General features: G+C 44.9%; 1 protein-coding gene across 1 annotated transcript; it reads right to left on the bottom strand.

Annotated features, from left to right (window-relative positions):
- Positions 1-5,768: 5,768 nt before the first annotated feature.
- HTR1A (5-hydroxytryptamine receptor 1A) lies at positions 5,769-7,445 on the bottom strand. The gene has a single exon (XM_005240642.3). The coding sequence runs from the start codon at positions 7,127-7,129 to the stop codon at positions 5,888-5,890; it is 1,242 nt and encodes a 413-aa protein (XP_005240699.1). The 5' UTR covers positions 7,130-7,445; the 3' UTR covers positions 5,769-5,887.
- Between the last annotated feature and the right edge of the window lie 17,411 nt (positions 7,446-24,856).

The following is a 24,856-nucleotide window of genomic DNA, read 5'->3' as shown; positions in this document are numbered from 1 at the left end:
AGGCCTGTGTCCACCCATCAAACCAACCACAGTCGGAATGCCAAGAACCAGGAACAAGATGCAAGTTAAAATAGGCCACAGATAACACCTTTAGCTCACATCACCCTCATGGCTTCCGTAAGTTAGGGTTCAGCAGACTGGGTGTAAATATCTCAGAAATGTGAAAGTCGATTTGACAGGATCGTATTGACTCTGCCTAATCACAGAAGTGTTTCAAGTGCTGTTTAGTACAAACAATAAAACAAGATGCTGTTACAGCAGGAGCAGATACTGGTCTCTGCTTGTGTGGCCAGCATTTTCATTACAACATCCCTGTGCCTTTTTCATTTGTTTGTCTGTCTGTTTGTTTGTTTGCTTGTAAGAATATTGGTTTTCCTTTATGAGACCCTCACTATTTTCAACAGGTCTGTGAAGCTTCTGGGAACCATCTGGATAGTTATGTGCCTTTCTCTCTCTCTCTCTCTCTCTCTCTCTCCCCGGTAGTCCTATCAAATTTTGTTCAGGTTTAGTAATTTCTAAAATATTTTATAATCCATCTGTTTCTCATCCCTCATCTACATTCTGCAGGACAATGCTGACAGCCTGCCACACTAACTTGGCCAAGACATCTGCAAGGCTGGGATTTGTAGCTGCTTGTAAGTGTTTGTAAGGGTTGAGTCTCCAGTTCTCTGTGCACCTGAGAATTTGCCCTTTCTCTTAATCGAGAGAGGTATGAAAACACCAACAAATCTTCTGTCACCCACTGCCCAAATCAAGGAGTGTCCTGCTTTTGGCTGGGATGGAATTCGTGTTCTTCTTAGTAGCTAGTACAGTGCTGTGTTTTGGCTCCAATGTGGGAACAGTGTTGGTAACACAGTTTTTAGTTGTTCTTAGGTAATGTTTACACTAAGTCCCGGACTTTTCAGTTTCTCAGGCCTTGCCAGCCAGAGAGCTCAAGGAGCACAAGGAATTGGGAGGGGAGGCAGCCAGCTCAGCTGACCTGAGCTAGCAAATATAAATAGGTATTCCATGCCATGGGACATCATGCTTGGTATATAAACTTGGGAGGTTAGCTTGGGCCTGTGGATCTTTGCTCAAAGACTGGCTGGGCATCAGTCAGCAGGTGGTGAGCAGTTGTACTGTGCATCACTTTTCTTTCTTTGTCCCTTTCCCTTCGAATTTTATCCTTTCCTCCACCTTTTCCATTATAACTATTATTATTCTTGTTGTTGTTGTTGTTATTGTTATTATTGTTCTTTCCTTTTTTTCTGTTTAAATTATTTAATTGTTTTTATCCCACCTCTCGTTTTACATTCCCTTTCGATTCTCCTCCCCACCCCTCGGGGAGGGGGAGGCAGTAAGCGAGCAGCTGCATGGTGCTTGTTGCCAGCTCTAGTTAAACCATGACAAGGAGTCACCCCATTAAGTAAAATAGTTTAGACTCCATTCTTGCTACGGAAAGGATCATGCACCAAAAGTTTTGTGCTTCCAGTCCAGCAGAAGGAATTTCATGCTACAGATTTGCCGCTTTTTGTCGCTAGAAGTCATACTGGCTACTCAGAGAGAACAGGAGCTCAGCTATAGGCAGCAAGATAAGGTGAGGCTCACAGCAACGTATACCCAAGCAGGATGACCCCAGCTGAGATCCAGAAATACAGAAGAAACTGTATTTTTTGAAAGTGTGAGAGTTATTATTGGTTTTAGGTTTTGTAGAGCCCCACCAGGAATATTGGCAAGCTACATGCCATTGTGGATATATCCAGCCATATCCAAAGAGGTAATAGTCACCCATACTGTTAAAAGTGCTTCTTTGAGCAGCTATGAAACAGAAATTCACTCCCAGCATCCTTTTCCGTTTCTTCCCTCTGAGGGATTAATTTCTTGGTTATGTGTTTTAGACTAAGATTCATAGTGTTGCCCTGAGCAATGTTTGAAAAGGCAAACATTCAGAAAAGATTCTGAAGACTAGGTTTTTAACTATGAGGAGACTGGGGAACATTTGTTTGGGGGCTTTTGTTGTTCTTTCTACCAGACTTACAGCATGTTTCTGTCAGGATGGGAACGTCATGGAAAAGTAGGGAGTCAAACATTTTATGGGGAACATTTCTATTTAAATAAATGAAACTGCATCGTCACAAAATCTATTTTGCAGTTTGATCCAATATAGATTATGCCAGCATGTCTTCCCCTTTTTCCCACCCCTTCATCTCCCCAGCCCCAACCATAAGTACAATTGGCCAGTGTAAGCACACTCAGATTGCTCTGCAAGTACTTCTTGTGAGATATGTGATACAGACCCAAATTCAGCCTGGACTCGAGCCACAGAGCACAGAAAATCCAGTTATGAAACCTTTTTCTCATTTTACAGCACTCTAAAGCAGCATTTTTAAAGGAAGAAAAGGCTAAAGCCTTTTACATCTATGCCCATCTTTGGTATTCACAATCGACTCCAAGTTGTTAAAACTTAATTTTCTGCAGCTCTGTTTAAAACATAAAACTTTCTGCTTTCTACTTATATTTCTCTTTATTCATTGCTTGAGCTTCCATGCGTCCTTTAAAACTGAAATGAAGTTCTCTAAACTGTGAGGAGGTTGCTCGTTAGTGGAGCAAATACAATACTGCAACCAACCACAAATGTTGATTTAATGCAGAATTGATTTATCTTTTTAAAAAACACTAAATCCTCTGTTTAGGTGGTATTTTTTCGGTTTTTTAATTTTAGTGGAAATGAAATTAAGAATATGAAAACTACAGCGCAGAAACGAAAAGCCCCATCTTTTAAAGCAATGCGTTTCCTCCACGTTAGAAAATCTAACACAAAGGAGGGAAAAGAAGAGACGACAGGGGGAATGTAAAACCGTTCGGCAAAACACCCTCCCCACGGAGGGCCGGGGCGATGGTCCCGTGCAGGGGGCGGCCCGGGGAGCGGCCCGGGGGGTGCGGCGGGAGCCGTGGGCGCCGCCGGGTCCGTCCTGGAGCCGCGGGGCTCTTTTCCCCGCCGGGAAGAGGCAGCGAGGCTGGCGGTGGCGGGCGCGGAGGCGCCGGTGCCCTCGCCGCTCCCGCGGACCCTCCGCCCGGGGGCAGCGGAGGTGCGGGGCCGCGACCCGCCTCTGTCCGAGCAAGGGGCGGGCGGGGGGGCAGGCGGCGGAGCTGGACGGGACGAGGCGCCCCGCCGCCCTGTGCCAGCCGGAGCGACAAGGGCTCCCAAGCTGCGGCGCTCACCCCGCCCCAGCGGCAGCGGCACCGGGCGGCTGGGGCACCTTGCAGCCCTCGCTGCGGGTTGAGGGCCGTGCCCGTGCCCCCGCCATCCCTCGCCCCGCAGCGCGCGGGCGGCAGGCAGAGGGCACAGGAGTTGCACCCCTCTTGCTGCCCTGCCTGGTGCGGCTCCGGGTGAGCCCTGCCTCGAGGTCCCGGGGGTCTCGGCGGAGTCGCAGTGGGGCCTCAGTCCCCGGGGCGGAGGGAGAGACCTTGCGCGCTCTGTCGTGCGGAGCAGAGGGCGGCCGCGCATTCCCAGCTGGCATCGCTACGGAGGAGTTTGCGGGAATGTTTGCCATGGGGGCGGGGAGGGGAAACGGGCAAAACGTGCAGAAACGCACCGGCAGGAATCGGCCGGACCCGGGGGAGGAGGCGGCGAGTGGAGCGAACCCGCTGCAGGGCGGCTCTCCCGCCGCACCGAGGCGCGCTGTGCCCTGGCGGCGCGGCCCCCCGCTCCCGCACCCGCACCCGCTCCCGCACCCGCACCCGCACCCGCTCCCGCACCCGCACCCGCATCCGCTCCCGCTGCCGCACCCGCTCCCGCACCCGCCCCGGGGCGCCCAGCGGCTCTGCCCAGCCCGCACTCCCGCGGTGGGGCTCCCAAAGCCGGGTTACCCCCGCACTCGGGAGAATCTTCGGCTCCCGAATTGCTGCAGGCTGACTCCTCTGACACTCCGGCACTTAAGGAATATCTAGGACAGGACGCACGTGGTTAGGAGTGATCAAACCGGAGGTAAGATCAAAGATCACTTTAATTGCGAAAATGAGGTCAAATAAGATTTTCAGACAATCAGCTATATATCTGACGCTGTTAAATGCACTACTGTCATTTAATGGAAGCGGTTGAAGTTCAGAAATGACTGGACACTTACATTCACGTGACGCACAGATTTAACATTCCCTTTTACCTACAGGTAACACAGATTACACAAAAATAAACAGGAAAAATATATATATAATATGTATATATTTGGTCAAGCATTCATTTCAGGCAGCCCATCGCAAAGGTACGCCGCAGCCTGCCCGGTGCCGGTACTCGACCCGGCGCCGCCCGGGAGCGGTCCCAGCGCCCGGCCGCGGCTGGCGGGAGAGCCCGGGGCACGGCAGGAGAGAGGCGGGGCGGGCAGAGGTGTGTGCGGCCGGCAAGGTGTCCTGCTGTCCTGCTCCAGCCCCGGGCCAGGCGGGGAGGGGGAAGCACGCCGGGTTTCCTGGAGCCAAGCAGCTAGGATTGACGGGAGGGGGGGGGACCCTCTGCGGGGAGAGGCTGGCGCGGCCACCGCGGGGACCAGCCAGGCCAGGCTTGGCTCTCCCTGCCCTTGGCATGGCAGTGACACCGCTTGCTTCTGGCCGTAGCTCTCAGCTTGTGGGGAGGGTCGTGCTTGCCCCCGCCGGGGCTGTCCCGGGAGAAGGAGGCTCTGCCCCGTCCCAGCCTGTGCCGATGTGCCGCCTTCGCCATCCGCGGCTGCCGCCGGAGGATGCTCTCGGCCCCTCCCCTACTGCCACGGAGCACATGGCAATGGTTTGGTTGATCGGTTTGGTTCATTTTGTTCTTGTTTGTTGGTGGGTTGTTTTTGGTTTTGTTTTTTTTTCCCCCGAGCAAAATGCCGCAGGTGACTGCCTCCGGAGCAACCGCAAGCGTCTCCGGAGAAACTTTAAAGAGGCTTAAAAAAACCAAACCAAACCAAACAAATCCCAAAACAGAACAAAACAAACAAACAAAAAAAGAAACGTAGCTTCTGAGGCTGCTTAAACTCCCTGTGATCCTTCGTGCGCGGTGAACTCAGGGACAGTCGCACAGCGCCAAACCTTTCCTCGGTGGGAAACTTTCGGTCAAAGGCATTTTAAAAAAAATAAAAATCAGCGTACAAATGAGGCCTGCGGTTGGCGTTTAAGCCCCATCACATCACCTCCCTGCGCTGTAAGGAAGCGAAGCTCTGTGAACTGGAAGGTCCCAGCATAGCAGGAGGGCTGTTAGGCACACGTAACACAAGACGTAAGTGTAAGTACCCTGCAAGGCTACAAAACATAGTCGGTTTTCCCCTAAGAAAATCCACTTGGTGGTTTCACAGCCCGGGAAGCAACGAGCCCGACGCCCCTTCCTCCGCTCGGGAAGCGGCCTTCAGCCTCACACTGCGGACTCTCAGCTCCCCGCCGTCTCCTCGCAAATCCAAGAAAGATCCCCAATACGCCGGTTTTCTGCATAGGGTGGTTTATTTTTACCGATGCTACTCGGGCAGACACTGTGGTTTCCAGCGACCACAAGCAACGACTTGCAAACCCTAAGTCTACCCAGAACGATGAAGGAGAAGGATGGAGAGAGGCAGGAGCGCCGGCGCCCGGCAGCGGAGCGCCGGGGGGGCCAGGCGAGGGCGGCCGGGGCGCCCTGCAGGGCAAGGCGCTCGCCCGCCGTCCCCGGTGGAGCCCTGCCCTGTCCCCCGGGTCTTGTCCGACAGGCGGAGGGAGCGAGGGACTCGGATCCCCGCTTCCCCCGCCCCCCTCCCCCGCTCCCCCCCTCCCCGGGCCCTTCTGCCGGCGCTGTAGAGGGGCTGGGCGGGGGGTGGGGGGGGGTGGGGTGGGGAACACGCAGCGACGGGGGCCAGGCGGGTGGAGCGAGTGGCAGGACCCCCCGCTGCCTCGTCCAGGAGCGTGGGCTTCACTGCTTGCAAAATTTGCACTTGATAATTTTCTTAAAAGCACTTTGGAAGTCTTTGTTGAAATAGGCATAGATGATGGGGTTGAGAAGGGAGTTGGAGTAGCCCAGCCAGTTGATGACTGCCCCCAGCCACTCGGGCATGTAGCACTTACTGTCACAGAAGGGCAGGACCAGCGCCACGATGAAGAACGGCAGCCAGCAGAGGATGAAGGTGCCCATAATGATCCCCAGGGTCTTGACAGTCTTCCTCTCCCGGGACAGAGCCATCCTCCGCTTGGCCTCCGTGTTCTTCTCGTTGCGCGTCTCGAAGGAAGGGGGCGGCGGGGAGCCGCACGCCTCGCTGGGCAGCGGCAGGTGAGTCTTGGAGGAGCTGTTGCAGCGCTGGACCTCGATGATCTCCAGGGCGGCCCCGTCCTCACCCTGCCGCACAGCGCCGTTGACACAGGCACCGGGCTTGGGCTCCACAGTCCGCCGCCAGCCCTTGCCGGGCTCCCCGTTGCTTTTCTTCTGCAGGGCGGCCGGGGAGAGTGTGAGGCAGGTGTCGGCGATTTTCTTCTTCTCTGCCTTCTTGACGGTCTTGCGGATCCTGAAGCGGGCCGCCTTGAAGATGCGACCGTAAAGCACCAGCATGAGGAGGAGCGGGATGTAGAAGGCGCCGAATGTGGAGTAGATGGTGTACCCGTGGTCCTTGCTGATGGTGCAGGCGTCGGGGTCCGAGCGGTCCTCGGGCGTCCGCCAGCCCAGCATGGGCGGGATGGATATCAAGAAGCCGATGAGCCAGGTCAGGCTGATAAGCACGGCGGCCCGCCGGGGAGTCCGCTTGTTGACATAGTCGATGGGGTCCGTGATGGCCCAGTACCTGTCCAAGGCGATGGCGCACAGGTGCAGGATGGAAGAGGTGCAGCACAGCACGTCCAGCGAGATGAAGATGTCGCAGGTGACTTGCCCCAGCGTCCACTTGTTCAGCACCTGGTAGAGGGCCGCCATGGGCAGCACCAGCACGGACACCATGAGGTCGGTGACGGCTAGCGAGCCGATGAGATAGTTGGCCACGGTTTGCAGGGAACGCTCCAGGGCGATAGCCGCGATCACGCAGGCGTTGCCGCTCACGGCGCACAGGATGAGCGTGCCCAGGAGCAGGGAGGTGAGCAGCTGGTAGCTCAGGGTCACCTCGGCGAAGCCGGGGCCGCCTGCCCCCTCGGGGGAGCGCTCTGGGGAGGTAGTGTTGTTGGCCACATCCATGCCGGGAGGGGGGGTGGCTTCAGGAGACGGGCATGGGAAGAGGCGCCGGTCACTTGTGCGCTCCCCTGGCAGGAGGCATCGCCGCCCCGTGCGCTTTGGCCGCGACGGGTACCCCCCCTCTGCCACCCCTCCCTCCCCTATATAGCGCGGCGGGAGGCGGCTGAGGCTCGGAGGACGGCGGCTGGCGGAGCCGCCCCGCGCCCGCCCATCCCCGCCGCCTCTGCCCAGCGCGCAGCCCCGGGCGGTGGGGGCGGCTCTCACTCCGCCGCTCGCCGAGCTGCTGCCCCTCGCTCCGCCGCTCTCCCGCGCCGCTCCTTCCTGCTCTACCTCCCCGCTCTCCCCTCGCTCTTTCCCTCCCTCCTTCCCCTCCCTTTCCGCCCCCCCCTCCATCCCGCCCTTCCGCGGGGCGGGGGGGGTGTCTCGCTAGGTCGCCATCGTCTCCCAGCGCCGCCGGCGGAGCGGCCGCCGGGGTCCGTCACTCTCCGCCCTCCCGTGCTCGCAGTGGGGACACCGCAGAGAAACCCACCACGACTCCCCACCATCCCCGCCCCCTCCAAATGTCCTCCGCCTCGGGCAGCGGGGGCTGCGGGCTTCCCCTCGGGACCGGCGCCGGAGCTGGTGCGGGGTGTGCGAGGCAGGGGGAGGCTTTCCGTAGCCAGGCATTACCAGCTGGGGCGGGGGGCGCAGAGGTGTGCCGGGGGGCTCCGGGGGGGCTTATCGCCACCTACAGGCAGGTGGCTGCGGCCCGAGGGCGCGGCGCCCGGGGGCAGGTCGGCCGGGCACCCGCCGCCACGGGGCCGGCGGGACTTTCTTTGGGTCTGCCCCCTCGCCCCCTGTCCGCCCGGTGCTGCCGGGGTCGTCCGGGGGGCAGCATCAGCCATGCCGCCGCGGGTGCCGGGCGAGAGGGATCACAGTGTCGCACGGGTGTCGCGGAAGAGATTGCCGTGCAGCCCGGTGCCGGGCAGGGCTCTCGCTCAGTCCCTTGAGAGTGCTGGCGCGGTGGAGTCCCCATCCGTGACGGCCCGTGCCCTCGCCCCAGCTTCCCGTCGTGGGGAGCCCGGTCGCTGCCGTCGGGGGCTGCGCACCGGTGCGCTGGTCCCCGCTGTCCCGATCCCCGCCGAGGGACGGCCTTGTCCCCGGCCCTCCCGAGACGGGAGTTACCGCGCAGCACGCTGTTGAAATCGCTGTCCTCGCAAGACAGTAACAGCAACAACAACAGAAGGGGGGGGGGGGGGGGGGGGGGGGGGAATGTATTACAGCCCCACCCCACCCCACAGCAGAAGGGAGAAAAGCTGAGGTCTGCAAGTGAAATGAGAAAAATACCTCTGGGAACAATCTTGAATACAAGAGTGTCAGGTTGACACATCATAAGCAAATCAGTTAATATCCAGTAAATAGAACAAACAATCACAAACCTGAGAACCATCTGTCATTAAAAAAAAAACAACAAACAACCAGGAAAACACACACACACAAAAAAAAAACCAAAAAACCAACCCGTGGTGTTATTGACAGGCTTAACTCCAACTGTCCGTGAAAGGAAGCCCTCTGACACAACTTCTGTGCAGGCTTTCTACTGTCTTGCGTCTCAGTATTTTTAATGATATGAGATCTTTCACTCCGCTTTGTAGTTGTGCCATGCAAGCTCAGAAAACGCAGAAAGCCAAATAAGTAATTGCTTAACAGGAAGATTTGCCAGATTCTAACTTAATCAAACTTGAGATCACAGAGCCTGGCTTGCAACGCCCAAGTTTCCTCACCTTCTCTCAGTCAACATTTAAAAATAAAGCTGAGTTTACTGCTTCAGCACATTTGGCCAGATTTCGGCCAGTTCCTCTTTATGAGAGGGGGTCAGGCTGCACTTCCCCGCCTCTAGGCTTGCATTCCTTACTGAGAATCAGCAAGGCGCAGAGATGCGCTGGATAAGCAGAGCAGAGCTGAACCCCTGCATTGCCCATGGTGCCAGCCGGGCACTAACGCTTAGAGGATCGGTGCCCTATTGAATGAAGGCTTACACTGCTGAGACACAGACAAAGCAAAATGTAAACGGCATTTAAGTATGCTTTGCTCCTTCACTACCAAAACCTATTTTCTTTTTGATGTCCTCTCAAACGTATGGCACGGTTGGCTTCTGAGCCAACCTGTTTCAGGACCCTTTCACCTTCAGCGAAATCAGTTTGTGCTTCTTGTTGTTTACAGCCAGCCTGATGCAACGAAGAAAGTGCAAGTCTGGGAGGCAGGGAAATCTCGAGGAGATTCTCCCAGCTTTCTTGCGGTGATGGGCAAGTCATTAGCCTAATTAGGTTAGCCTGAAATTAGCGTTTCAAAGCCACGGGGAATGGGGGTTTTAGGAGTCCACGAAGGGCTCTAGGAGGAACTGTTTCTAGAGGTGTTCTGCGCTGACACGGTCAAGGGCAGTCAATCCCAGACACTTTTTGCCGAGAAATTCCAGTGCGGAAAAGTCGACAGGGTCCACTTTCAGTGGAAACCTTTTAAATCGGCTTTTTGAATTTTGTTTAGGGACTGAAAGTCATTTCACTCTGAATTAAATTGAGAAACAACTTAGGCAACCGTGGAGGAAAGGGTGGGAGTAGGAGGTGAAAGATGTAGATGAAGGGAAAACTCACTCTTTTGATGTGATAGTGTTTTTAATCCTACTAAGCATTTAAAGAGCAAAAAGCCAGTTAAACTTTCAAGCAACTAAATGATGTGCTAATGTCTTTAGATAACCTGGGTAAAGCACCTAGGGAATTTCTTTAAGGAAAGCCATATCCTCACAAAATCCAAGCTGACTTGAAAATAAATGAAACCTTAACATCGCACAACCTTTAAAAGTCCAACTAAAATATTAATGTTATTCAGTTATGACACAGCTGCAGCAAACAAGTCGTTCCTCAGTAAGTATGAAAAGAAAAAGCATTAACAACTGTGTCAGAAGATGCTTTCCTGAGTAATTTCATTTTACACATTTCCAAAAAGGGGAGAGCTATGTATTCTTGATGATCTCGAATTATTACTGTATTGTCTATTTGCCAGGGTCCAACTAAAATGCTACAATTTGATTGCAGCATTTTGTTCACGTGGTTGCATATTACACTTTGCTTTGAAAAGGATTTGGGTCTTGGGTAGTTTTTTAGTATTCACCAGAATAAAATACAGCATTTTTGTTATTCAAGAAATTACATTCCAGTAATGGTTTCAAAATGAGTAGTCTTTACTAGGGAGCTAAGGAAATTAACAGTTTCAGTGGAAGGAAAGATGTCCCAGGAGACAATCCACCAACTACTGCCACCTTGAATTTTGTCATTGGGCATCTTGGGAATATAGCCAACAGGAATTAGCACTACTCCATGCTTGTTTGAAACCTTCGGAAGAACAGTTATTAACTTTAAAATACAGAAAAGCAAACAAGAATTACAAGGCTGAAGTGACTGTATCATTGAAACTCATCCCTTTCACACAAGCACACACATTGCACTGTGATACCCACTTCAAGATACCTGCTCCCACCTTTCATAAAGCACAAAATGTTTCCCAGTACTTTAACAAATTATAAACTTTGTACTGTGAAAGACCAGAAGCTGTAAGAATGGGACAAAACTTTAAGGCAATTTCTAGTGTTGTACCTGTATAGTTCCCAGCCAAACTGCTCTGGATCAAAATGAGTCCAAGTCTGACAATCTGTTTAGTCCTGACTTTGTGGACAAGATGTACCAGCCCCAAACCTAAGTGACCTTCGGTACCAGTAGCAGAACTGTTCCCTATGTCCTGTATCTAGCTATGGCCAGTTTGTGAAGCCCCCCACATCCAACTCATGTATATGAAAAGGGAGGGGAAAATCCCTCTTGAATCCTGCAACGAGTCTGCTCAGAAACAATACACCACAAACTCAATGCAACAGCGCAGTAAGGAAGCCTAAATTCCCAGCTTCTGGATCACCCCTGTGCCAGCTTGGGTTTTCTTCCCTTTTGGGGCATGGAGGTGGCTTGGCTAGTTCTTCATGCAGTCCCACCCAGCCAGGTCAGAGCTGGCTAGCTGTGCAGTGCTGAGACATTCCAGTAGCTCTGCAAGAATCATCTCGGGTCTAACAGAAATAAGAGCATCAGCACAGAACTCAGCTTCAGGGCTGAGTTAGGTCCTGCAAGGTACTGATATGTCCCTCACCCTGCTCCTTAACACTCCCAATTCTGCCAACACAGAACAGTGACACCCAATATCAGGCCTGGAAAGATCTGCTGGCTCTGGTGCCAGTCATGCCAAAGCAGCAGTCCTGCTTCTTGGCTTTTACAGGTTTTGGGAGTTGTAGAGCTGGATTCACTCTCTGCTAATTCAGTTTCTGATGGCTGCGCACTGAATTCAGTCAGATTTCTGTTCCCTCTTCATTAGATAGTTAGAACTAGATCAATAATCTAGGCCCAAGGAATTCCCAGAGGAATAACCTGGAAGAGGCAGGAATAACCATTATCCCAGAATGCTGGAGTGCCTGTCTGTTATGCTTCCCATGTTATCAATCATGTTTTCCGTTGCCTGAGATATCCCAGTTGCCACTGTCATCCTAGACAATGGTGAGCTGACTGCAAGTTGTACTGTCCTATTATCATTCCATTCAGCTGCCTTACCACAAATCTCATGTTCATATTTTTTAGTAAGGCCAGAAATGAAATATTTAGATACACAAGTATTTATTTGCTACTTCTGCCTTTCTCTGCCAAGAGCTTACAGTAGTAACTAAAATTATAGCATAGCAGCATAACCCACCAAAGGAGATAATTCATTCACAGTCTTAGAAATACTAGAAGAGTAGGTAAACATTAAATCCAAAATGAATAAATGTTATTTTTCAAGTGGCAGTGATGAATATACAAAAAATATTCAAGTGGCATCACTGAAGTGAAACTGTTAATAGTGATGCCTGCTATCAAAATCATGGGGCAGCTTTTACACAAGTCTAGAAGTTTAAGTTTAATTTTGAAAGATGTTCACTTTAATATTCCTCTGTGAAGGAAGGAGACTTACAAGCATATTTGTTCAAGCATAAGTTTTCATAAGCTTATAGAAACTTCTCAGAATTTTGAAATTCTGGGAAAACACAACTTTAGGCTAAATTTTCTGTGTTGCCCTTTCTGTACACAGTGCAGCTGTGATGAAGAAAGAGCTAGAAGATTGTCTCTTAACCATTTGTGCACTTTCTTGATACTTAAGTTGCTAAACACAGATTCGATCCCAGAGAAACTCTGGGAAAATCACTTCAGTCAACTCCAATCATGCTGTGGAGAACAAAGCAATGTTCCAGCTATGCTGAGGTTTTTATCAGCACATCTGTCAGAGACAAGGGAGAGCAATGCACAAAGCTGGTGCATTAGGAGCTGGTCTCTGTGAAGAAGGATTTTGTAGCTGGTTAAGAATCACCCATGTGGTTAGAATATGGCTAAATAGTTTCTTAAAAACTGCAAGCTGATATTTGTAGTTTAATTAAAAATAGTAGCTCACAAGTAATTTCTTCTCAACCAAAGTTTGCAAAATAAATCATCTTAATAACATTGACTATACAATTCTAAAATTGCTGACTAGCACTGAGCAGCTTCTTGGTTAAATCAGGCTTTTTCTTGAAGCTAATTAAGATTATTCCATCTGTTTACTTAATATTCACATTCATCTTACAGCAAAATACACAACTGACTTAAAGCATTTACTGACAACACATACCAGATTCCAGTAGTGTTCCAGATCTCGAGCAATTTTTCCAAGTATTAAACAATATTTACATGATCATTTAAACAAGGACTGCCAATCTATTCCAAGCTTCGCGATATTTTTTTCCCCCACTTATTAGTTACTTCATTTATGGATACATTGTAGTGGACATATTCAATTTTTTTTTGTTTCCTTGCCTCTGCCTCCCACCTCCCTGCTCCCCCCCTTAAAAAAAAACACCGAAAAAACCCCACCCCCTAGTTTCTAGAGGAGAAGACATTTTATACAATGAGCATTAAAAGACTTTCAAGTAAATTTTACCTTAAGGAGATTTATGCTCCAAATATTTTTATGGCAGGGGCCATTTTTGCCACTTTTACACACAAATATTACTTCAGTTCAGAGGAGACTAAGTAAGAGACAAACTAATTTCAAATAACAGCAAGTTATGAAAGAACATCTAACTTCTCTAGTTAAATTCAACAGGCCTCAGGTTTAAATATCAGACCAATCTAAATGAGTTTTTCAGTATTTTCCAAAATAAAGTTAAGGTACTTGAATCTTAGAATTTAATTGCAGGTGTACCAACTGATGACTTCCTCTGCTCTCATCATACCAGAGCTTCAATACTACACTAGAGATTAAAACTAAATTATGTTGCACCATTGTCTCCTTAATCAATAAAGATGGCAGCTAAAGTTTCAACATCATTGCTCATAAAGGATATGAACTGTTATTTGGTGCACAGACTGGAGCTTAACAGTATTGACTGCACTTCAACAGTATATTAATCCAAGTGCATTTTTAAAAAAGATTATGTTATTTAATTTTAATTTTCTTACATTAAAATTAATATAATACTATTACTAAAAAAATATGATTTAGAAAAGGCAAGGCTGATTTTTAGACATTAAATTTTAGGAAGGTCTTGTTTTTGTAGACTAACTACCTTTTCAAAGGAAAGATTATTTTATCTACACAGGGACAAGTCACAAGTCCAGTCACAGAGGCCCACACAGACCCTGCTTTTAGAGTGACCTTGACAAGGGCCATGAGGATATTGCCTTTTCTGATATACTAACCTCCTTTAGCTAGGGCATTAGCTGACACAGTACTGAACCACCATGTCTTCCCTGAGACCTTCTTCATGGAGGAAGGCTGTCTTGTTTTTTTTCTGGAAGTAAATGTGCCCTTGAGGAATTACTCAGCTGCAACCCCCTTCTTTGTCTTTACGAGTTTTCCTAGTACAATCACTGTACCATGCACAAATGCTAGTGCTTGAGGCAGCTGGAGTATATGGCCAAGGATATGGTGTAAGGCAGGAACACCCCTTTTAGCAGCATCTCATACTTGATGTTGGTTTCTAAAGGGTGACTCCTTGTTGCTCATTAACTTTTAAGCACCTTAACTACCTAGCAGGGTTCAGGTTAAGTTAATCACCCAGGACTCCTATGTAACAAATGGAGTTCAGAGATCCCAAAAAAACCCCAGATCCCCAAAAGCTGGCACATTGAGCATACAGACTCTTAATCCTTCCAATAGCAAATGCTAAGGAGGAGAGTGTTACTTAGCTTGTTCTCACCAAAGTAGCTCAGAAACCTAATTCCATCAGCAGAGCTAGAAACGTCAGGAAGCTGCTGTTTACTTTCAAATAGTTTCAAAAAATCCTGAAGTTTTGGGTATAAGGGAGTGGGAGGCACCACTACTACATCTTCTTGGTTATGTTTATGTGGGATTAGAGCTGTTCAAAGTGAACCTGTTGGACAGAGGTCACAGTCTGTGAATCCAGCAAGAGCTTAGATCTGAGCTTGGTGTCACCAGGAAATAATCAGTTTGGTGTATTATCACAGCAGCAATGTGGGCTCTCTTAAGTTGACTAGGGAAGTCACCAGTGGAAAGCAGACCAATGGAAAAGCCCAGGATACAGATGAGCACACACTGTCCCCAGCCTTGCTTTTAGTCCATCCACCAGACCATCCTTAAAGGAGGCCAGCAAGGGAAAACATGCAATGAGGGCAAATAGGTACTCCGGCTAACCACAGAACTTAGAAACGCAAAGAGAGTAACATATATAAATGGGTGTTTACTATCCAGATAAGCCAAACAGACACTGTCTGCTACAAAGAAACAAATCTAACAAAACTACAGTTAAGTGAGATTTGATCAGACCTTAAACATCACCATAAAAGTATGGGAGTGGGGGTGGCGTTATTTCTTGGATGCTGGTGCTGTTCCTTGATGACGTTAGTTCTTTCCCAATGTTTTTTTTCTTCTCTGCTCTCCTATCCCATTAATCACTTTTTATAAGCACCTCAGTGCTAGGGAAAATTTCTGTACTCAGGAACTTCATCACATGTGTCACAGACACTGAACTTTCACTTTATAGTTGCAAAGGTCATCTGAACTCCCTCTGCTTTCACCCAATTAAGGTCAAAACAAGTAAAAACTTGTGGTTTTCTTTTTTTTCTCTTTCTTTTTTTTTTTTTTTTTTTTTTTGTCTTGAGATCACCTAGTTATCAATTCCTCATTTTTAATTTCATCTGACCAGATGGGATCAGATATTGAGGCCCTCAAAACTGTCTGCATGGCACATTACAACCGTGGAGGCTGTAAAGTATAATTGTAGTGCACACAGTCCTGCTAAAACTTCTAGGAATCTTCGTCTACAAGCTACAAGCAGTCTTTGCGTTGATCAAAACATTGAACACAGGCACATGTTGCAATAACAAACTTAGGTGTAAAGGTAGCCATTAACTACTTTTGTTAGATACTGTCTCAAATTGCTTACCTCCAAGAACATAGCATTGTAGCACCAGTATCTTTACTACTATTTTATTTTGTAACAAAATCTGAGAACAAGGTGTTAAGAAAGTTCTAGCAAATCTTGCCTTTCCTGTGCGTTCTCTCCAATAATTTTATCTTCATGACTGTTCATACAAAAGAGTCACAATGTGCTTTATGTATCCAGTACCTCATGTGCATCTGAAGGCCTTCACAGTTCTTCTTGCTAAGACACATTTTACGTTAGTCATGAAAGGCTAAATAAGCTTTCTTTCACCTGTACTCTGGTGCAATATATAGTTGCATTACTGTAAAGAAGCATAGAATTATAGAATTATGCCTTGGAGAGGAGCAGTACATTTCCTCCCTTCCACTTGTCCAGAGGGGAGAGTAAACTGCCAGTTGTTACCTGTGTCTGTCCATCTCCTTTAGAAGAAAGAGGAGTATGGCAAAAGCCTTTCTTCCTCCCTACCTGAATACCTGTGGGGTGTTCTTCTTTCCCCCATCCAACACTGAATATGTGAACTAAGAAACAACATGCTTTATTCACTAACCAAAGCTATTCCTGGATTTCTCTAAAGACAGTTCCATGAAAATTAAAATTGTAGCCAGACATATACTTCATATATCTGTTCACTTTGTATCAGTTCTCTTCTGCATCATATTCCATTTTTAGTAAGAAATCAATATTATGACATGGCCCTTGAATTCAATTTACTTACTCTTCTATTTCTGCAGGACTTTGGTAAGTAATTATGCTAGCTAAGGCTTTTCAAACAAAAAAGGGAGTAAATTGTTTTCTGCATAAGTGCACATAACTGTTTTTGTTTACCTTGATATCAGGCTAACATTGCCATCTTGGGGATAAATCTACTTGCATTTGATTATTACAAGGCAATGAAAGGGACTGGAGCTGAGGAAGATGGTATATGATTATTTGTGACTGCAATACCATTCAAGTTAATAATCTATATAGCTTTAAACCATGCAACAGAGGATCACAGGAAAGGAGTAATTACCCATTCTATTCCTTACACAGATCAAATCCTGGATGTTCATTTACAGATTCATATTTTAAAATATGTGGCTGTATCCTCCTCCTCAGACTTCTGTCTGATCATTCACGAAGTGGTAGGTACCTATCTGAGGTTTAAGAAGGGAGAAATCCCTATCCTTCATTTCTGTCACCAGAAATCCTGCCTTTTAGGCCTTGTGCGATCAGGACACTGTATCTGACTCTTCCCAATAACTAAGTGCATTTTTTTCCTATTATTCTACAAAAAGTCGAGTCAATTGGATTGAAATTGCTGAAGCCCAAGGGGCTTTGTCAGGATAACTCAGAGGGAAATGTGGCCTCATCCCTTTTATTCTGAAGTCCATTTATGTTAATTTCAACCTGCAGCTGGGAGAAGCTCCACTCACTGAGAGATGTGATGCATCTTTATCCATCAGGGCCACAAACTGGAGTTTCAGAGGAAGGCATAAACCCCCACCAAACAATTATGCACAATATACCTACTGGGGAAATTACTGAAAGATGTTGCAGTCCCACACAGTTAATGATTAATGTATGTTAAAAAACAAGAGAGAATCTACTCCTGTCTCTTTACATACATTTTTACCTTTATGTAATTAAGGTCATAAAAATGTCAGGTTCAACAAGAAAGCATATTTTGCTCTTGGCCCTTATTTCACATTTGGCAAAGAGTTGAATAGTTTAATTATATGTTGTGTAAAGTACTATAAATGGGGTTTTACTTTTTACTAATAAGCTGTCTATTTGTGTATTAAGAAAAGCCTGAAATACCTTCTAAATCCTTATTTTATCTACCTCTTGTTTATCTTCCTAATAAGTTTCTGACTGAACAGAATTACTCCCATCTCTTGACATCATAGGGAAGCTTTTCCAGCTCTCTAAGCTTGCCTCAAAACTGGAGTGCCTGCTGTGTCTCTTGGAAGCATTGTCCCATGAGAAGAGAGCCTGTAAAGATTTTTTTCCTGAGAGTTCTTTTCACTTCAGCAGATGTGAAATTTTCACCTGAGAAATTAATTTAGTTATTGCTTCTATTCTCAATTTTCAGAAGGCATTATCAGGAACCAGTTCTATAAACAGCTGTTCTCTCTCTTGAATTACCTTATTCAATGCGTACATACTTTGGAGCAAACTTGCACTTCTGTATAATATTCAGTTCCTCTTCATCCATCTTTCTGATGGTTAGAAGAAATAGATTTCAAGCCTTTTCAATAACTAATAGCTTTAGTCATATTATTAATTATGAGTGCAGATAAAAATTAATAATCAGTATTTAAATTTAAAAGCTAAAGAAAGTTCCTGGATTAAGAACAGTGGAAATTGGTTAGAATAAATGTCATTATTAAGAGATGTGGGTATGGTTTCCCAGCTGCTGTATATCAGGATAGTTAAATCAAAATGTGATTATCAATGGCTACAAATTATAACAAAAGCTGAGAATATACTAAGATGTAAAGAAGTCTGTGAGAGCTAAAAGAGAATATCCTCTTTCACATGGGCACAAAAATACAACACTGGTTTCCATTGCACTTGGACACCCAGTGTAGGTTAAAGATCTTGGCTGCTCTAAATAATATTCCATTATTTCATGTTTTTAAGGTATTTGAATGTGGGAAAGAAGTCAGGCTGAAAACTTTGCTGTTAAAAGAAAATTGTTTCTGGTTTACTCTGGACCACAATAATAGCTGCATCTTTTTCATCTAATAAAGCATGTCCCACCTTTCTTAATGAGGTGCAAATGAGGGTGATATTCATCAGACACAAGTATCTGCATGCAGATGTGTCGTTCCTTTAAAATATAGCCCAGTATCGAAATGTATATATACATCCAAGACCATGAAAATAAGTGAAAACTGTTTCATGAGTTATTCAGTGCTGGAATATCTGCTCTGCTGGATGATGGCTGTAATCATGCACCCTTCAGTCTTCATCCACAGGATCACCACTGTTAGGGCTATATTCCAGATACATTTGGGTATCTGACAATTTTTGCTGTAATGTTGGTCATGTAATTCTGATCAGAATTTAATAAATGGTCTCTTTATAATAGTTGTTACTTGTATAGTAACTCTGTTTGCCTGCTGCATTGGGGGTCCTTGTAATGAAGACCACCTAAAGAGAAGTTCTGGTATAAATGTCACTTTTTCTAACTCTTTTTTCCATTTCTTGTCATCTGTTGAGGTTCACTGAAGACAGATCTATACCAGTTTCTTTCTTCTATGGTTATACTAGGCTTCTGGTTTCCTTCATACCTGAGGTGGATGTTCCAGTTCTCCATAGGGATGGTGGTCACAGAATGGACAAGGTTGAAGACAGTCATAAGCTAAAGCAGCTCATGCCCCAGGAAAAACTCCACTGAGTTTAATGGAAGTTCTGCTGTCATAAGGGCTACTACACATTTACCAAATCTATATGAACATGTTCCTAATACAATTTTTCATTAGAACTACATGAAAATTAAGATTATGGCAAGCAAAAATCCTTTCATGAATAGACTCTTGGAATAAGAGTCTTTGTCAAACAATAAATTATTTTCTTCTGTTCATGACTGGAATCCATCTCAGCCAGAGGGAGCTGAGGGTGCAGGCTTTTTGAAGTATTTTAAGCACATATGTAATGATCAGCAAACATACAGGTTTGTCTGTGTGGGTGTGTCCCACTGACATATATGGGCAAATCAACTATCCCACAAATACTCAGAACTGAGAGTGAAACAATGAATGAAGCTCTAGCCATTTTAAAAGGAACATGTTTTTACACTGAAGTTCTTTCCATTGTCTATTGTCAGGACAGGCTTTCTTTCAACATTTTCTTTTTGTGTTTATCATCTGCTGGAACAGATTATCTTATTTTCCAGAACATCAAAATCCCCAATCAAAAATCCTTTAATAAAAATTAATATTAATGATGAATATTATCAGCAAATAACACATCTGACTAAATTTAAAGGAAGATGAGACACAGTAGTCACCTTAATTCAAATAATGTTTCTTCTGTTAATTTATTGTTGATACTAGCCGATCATTCATTTCCTAAATGGTAGAAGGACAAGGCAAAGTACAGAGTGAGTATTTGTCTTTGTAACTCTCTTTTGAGATTATTTTACTTTCTATAAACAAATAAATATCCTTTACTCCATAGGGAGAATGACTCAGTGGCTTGATGCATATAGCCATAAAGTGGTTTCAGATGCCTCTCCTTATGACAAGTTAATTGTTTATACAACGTGGCACGGCTCTCACAAGCTGCTGAATATCTGCACCGCGAGGTGAAAGGTGTCTTACTTTAGTGTAGCCACTAGCCGCACAGCCAGGGTGCCTTCAGAGCATGGAAAAGACCTAAGTTCAAGTCTCTCCCATAAATCAAACAGTTTGAAGGACTTTAGTCCACATGTTCAAGACCTTAGGGATGTAACCTAATGATCCAGCTGTCAATTATTTCTCAGTTTCAGGCCTTTTCTGAGGAAAAGTAATCTCATCTAAATATTAATGTCCTTCCTACAGATATTATCCCTAAATTTTTACATCTATCCTAGAACAAAATTATTCTTACTGTTAATATTTTTTCCTCCAATGTCACATTCTTTATTCTAGGTGTCTGGGTGAGTTTACTAAAGACTGGAGTTAGACTGTCATGGAAATCTAACTTGTTCAAATTCGAACTCTAACAAATTCTAGCTGGTTGAGATGTAACATTTTTCAAACTGAAAATCAGAAGTTATCACAGATAACTGCAATCCAGAGTAGCCATGGGTAATGACTGTTTCCTTGATAGCTATACATCTCCCACATCTTCATGGCAGTTTATCTGACTGTTAAGCAGTGTAACAACATTCAAGCCAGACTGTTAGTTGCTGAACTGAGACCGGAGATCTCTTCTCAGGCTCTAGATTAATCAGTCAATTGCATTTTTGCACCAGGAAGGAGTTTTCAAAAAAATTAGCATAATCCAGGCTAGACAGGTTTTACCTTCCTGGCAGCCTCATATTTGGTTATTCAGCATCTCTCTCTGAATTTGTTACAGTAACACCCTGGCTGCAAAGGCCAGGGACTAGCACTTGTCTCCACATTCATGATTTTAGACTGGTGAACCATGAGCTGTGTGAGAGAGCAGAAGCTTTGAATAGCTGCAGGGTGGATCTTCTTTCCCAACAGGATCCTTAATTGCACCAAATGGCTAATACTCCCTAAGTGCAGTGCTTATGGCTTTTTATCTGTGCACTGTATACTAACTGTACCTGGATATATATTTTCAAAAAAATCAAGCTACAGCCCATAGCTTGTCCAATAAATTCTCAGTCCCAAAAATTAATTCCTAGGAGCACAGTCTCTGTCAAGTCTCTAAGAAGCTTTCAGCCATACATTGCCTAACAGTGACTAGGCATTTGCTTCTTTCCCATGCACCAGATTTACTCCCGTAAAATTTCATGCACTCTCTCCTAGATTACAACAAGGTGATGAAAACCAAGCCCACAGCATGCTGCACAGATGTAAGACATTTCTATACATGATTCAGGTTGCAAACCTGCAGCTAACATATTGTTTCCATTTGCATTCAGCCCCCACCCTTCCCATTACAAATGGCAGGGCAATGATCTGATACTGGAATAAATCAGAAATAATTCAATTAGAACCACATTAGTTTAAAATTTACATAAGTAAAAGTAAAATCAGCTGTATGATCATCTGCATACTACTCTGCCATCGGTTTAGGATTCTGTCTTACAGCAGTCATCTCCAAGCCTTTTTTGATTGCACACCCCAAATACACATTTGTTTATTTATTTATTTATACATTATATACATGTACTATTGTATTAATATATTATGCACATTATAAAATGCACGTGAAATAGAAATTAAAAAGGTATAAGATAAAGAAGAAATAAAGACATTTTAAAAAATTATATTATTTTGTTTATTCATGGCACAAAAATATTTGCTTCCCACATCCCAACAGATTGTCTTGTGCATCCTCTGAGGTATGTACACCCTGGTTTGAACACTGCTGTCATAAATTAAAGTTCTGTCAATGCTGTTTCTTTTCCTAAGCAAAGACCATCCCCATATGATTTACAAGTCACTATCAATGACAATGGTTTTCTGCACTGATAGGAAGCATTCAGCAGTTTAAAATGTGTAATGGTGTAGCAAGCACTACCAGCTCTGCTGTCATAGCTTCTATGGCTAAAACTAAATGTGTTATTTGTTGCCCAGGACCACAACACTGAGCTGCTTTTTCTGCAAAAACATTTTTATGTCAAACAGTTGCGGACATACAATTGCATTTGAAAATGTAGATGCACCTGTTTTGAACACTTGATACAAACTATCTGGAAAAGTCAGAGAAAGGAAACAAAAAACGACTTAGAAGCATGAAAAAAAAGAGAAATCTTATAGATAACAGTATGAAACTTGTGAATAAAAGCCTATTTCCACCAAAATTCAAAGCTCCCATCCACTTTCACAAGGCAAAAATTCCACACCAAATACAGATGTGAGCAGCTCTCCTACTCAAAGCCAAGCAACTTTTCAAACATGAACACTGTAAGTTAGATCAATGTATATCTTTAGAAAGATAAAATATATTTTATTTTCTGAAAAAAAAAAAAAAAAAAAAAGGGCTGGTGGAATGCATTAGGTAACAATCTGGAAGAAAAAAAACCTCCATCTTTTAAATCAAATGAAAATGTGCTTAAATGTATTTTAGCTGGCAATCAGAAACTGCCAGTCTGACTAATCTTAAATATGTCAGCTGCAAGAAGGTAATCCAGATTTTGGTAATTCCATTCAGAAGTCAGCTAATAAATACGAAAAAGAGCAAAGAAGCAGCAAAAGCTATACCAGTTCTCATCAGAAAGGGAGGGCAGATTTAAGTGGACTGGTAAATGTTCTGCATGTAGCAAGTCTTCTTGTGAACAGTTTAAAGCCCTGAATTTCAGTAGCAAGACACATCCTTTAAATACTAGTGATTCCAGGGACCTCAGTGGGACAACTGTATGGTTAGAGATAACTCTTGATTCAGCAAAACACTTGAAAAAATGTTGAAACTAGCAGATATTTACATTCTTCAGTGCTGCTGAATGAAATCACATAGCTGCATGTTTGCTTTAGGCCACAGGTCAGTACTCTACTAATTTCAGTGGTCTTTCTGCCTCAGGAACAACATAAAGCTGTCTAATCTCTCAACCAAATCAACACACTAAATGGTGATATGGACACAAGAGGGAATTACTAAGGCACACAATCTTAAACCACGGGTAGGTGAGAATGTCCTTTAAATATATGTGTACAAGCAGTGGTCAGAATGAACCAGTATGTGATGGCACTCTAGACAGGTATCCCTAAATTTTTCTTTCAGCCACCTGTGATTAGGAATCAGTTAATATGTAAAATGCAAGAAGCCTTAAAGTAATACATCCTCAGCAGTTCCAAGATGAAAACACTCAGTTTTGAGCCTAACAAACATCATTTTATAAACTTCCTATAGAGCTTGCTGGATCTTAGTCCTCATACCACTTCAGGTTAGCAATCCTAAAATTAAACCAGACCTCAGCTGCTGCCTGGACTGCAGTGAGGTATAAAGATTTGCCAGAAGTGCTGCTAATACCTCATGTGCACCTGAACACACTGAAAGGGGCTGAAATTGATGCAGGAAATTTCACACACTGCTTCAAACAGAAGTGATCCAAGCGATGTAGTATCTGTGAAATACATTGCAATAGCTTTAAACATCAAGTTGGCTCAGTTTATATCATGTTCTCCAGGGACCTTTTGCTTGTTTGGGGCTGGGGGGTAGATTTTTCTGGTCAGGAACTAACAAATATATTTGGAAGTAATGCATATGGGACCAGGGGAATATAGCTTAGTAAATATTTAAAGAGGAACTTAATCAATTGATTACAGACATCAGGAAGACAATTGTGCAAAGGCAACAGGAAGAACACTTTTCACATTGTAGAAGAAAATGCTCATCAGCACCTGAATTAAAGAAGTCAGTGTCCTGGCTAACTTGAGCTGCTAAAAGTCATTGGTTTAGCTGGGAACCTGGCAAATGTTCCTCATACACACAGGGTGGAAATGCTGAAAAGAAATCAATGAAAAAATATAAGATATTATAATATGAATCTCTTAGGCAAAGAAGTCTTTGCAGTGTAACTTAATGAAACTGGGAAGAACTTTATCACTAAATTTTTGGTAGCTCATCTTTTAATACCCTGGTTAAGGTTTCATGTTATATGCTTTTTATAGCTAGACTTGAAAGAAGTATAATAACATTTTTTGACTGGCATAAATATAATCCACCATCAAAGCAAGTGGTAGTTGAAAGAACAATCCTTCCTTTAAAGGGAAATAATAGTGACTCTATCTAGGTTATAGCAGTCATATGGCGTATGTGCAAGTATTGAAGCTTATGAGGAAAAAGCAGTAAAACCATAGCTTTAGCAATCTCTCCTCCAGAAACACTTTCTGCTCACACTTATTACGTTTCTCATTTCCATAGGCATAGAGGTCAAACAATGTGGAGTCTGGCCATGTGGAGGGACCAAGGGACAGCAAGTTCACATGTCTGTGTACTCTCCAGGACCATCTTCCCTCAGCAAGATGACTGTTTTTGGTAAATGGACAGAAATTGGACAGAAATATGTTTGATCAATTTTTAGCTACACATGTCCATTGCTTATCACTCTGAGATACGGGGTCACACTTGGTATAAAGTAAAACACACTTTTGTTTTGTCACATGTTACAAAACCACATTTTTGTAGATGCTGCATATTTATGGGCTGGGAATTTCATGGACATCAGGGGAAAAAAAAATTGGCTAACACTGAGTACATTTGAAAATGTTTCCCTAATGGAAAGTAGTAACAGAACAAGTAGGTTTTTAAATATATTTAATTACTGCTTCAGTTATTATTTTATATTAATAATTTAAACAGTTTGGGGAGCATCAGCCATCAACAGCACCCAGCTCTGCAATCACATAAAGACCAAGACAGGCAGCTCACACTGTCTGATCTAGTAAATTAAATGGGAATGCTCTTGGGCACTGAAACGAATGCGTGAAAGGGCCCACAGCTATGCTAACAAAATTTCTTAGCACCTGAAAGATAGTAGTTGCATGCAATATGTCTTTTACGAGTGGTCCCAGAGAAGGCACATGAATTGACTGGAAGTGGCAAATGACTGGAGCTGAAGGCATCCCAGGGAGAGCCCC

Source organism: Falco peregrinus, chromosome Z, assembly GCF_023634155.1.
Source record: "Falco peregrinus isolate bFalPer1 chromosome Z, bFalPer1.pri, whole genome shotgun sequence".
Taxonomy (NCBI): Eukaryota; Metazoa; Chordata; class Aves; order Falconiformes; family Falconidae; genus Falco; species Falco peregrinus.
Note: the sequence above shows the minus strand (reverse complement) of the source record. Positions and strands in the feature narration are given on the sequence as shown.

Bases quoted from the DNA above. Each gene is read 5' to 3' on its own strand.
- HTR1A (XM_005240642.3), bottom strand. From the start codon at position 7,129: ATGGATGTGGCCAACAACACTACCTCCCCAGAGCGCTCCCCCGAGGGG.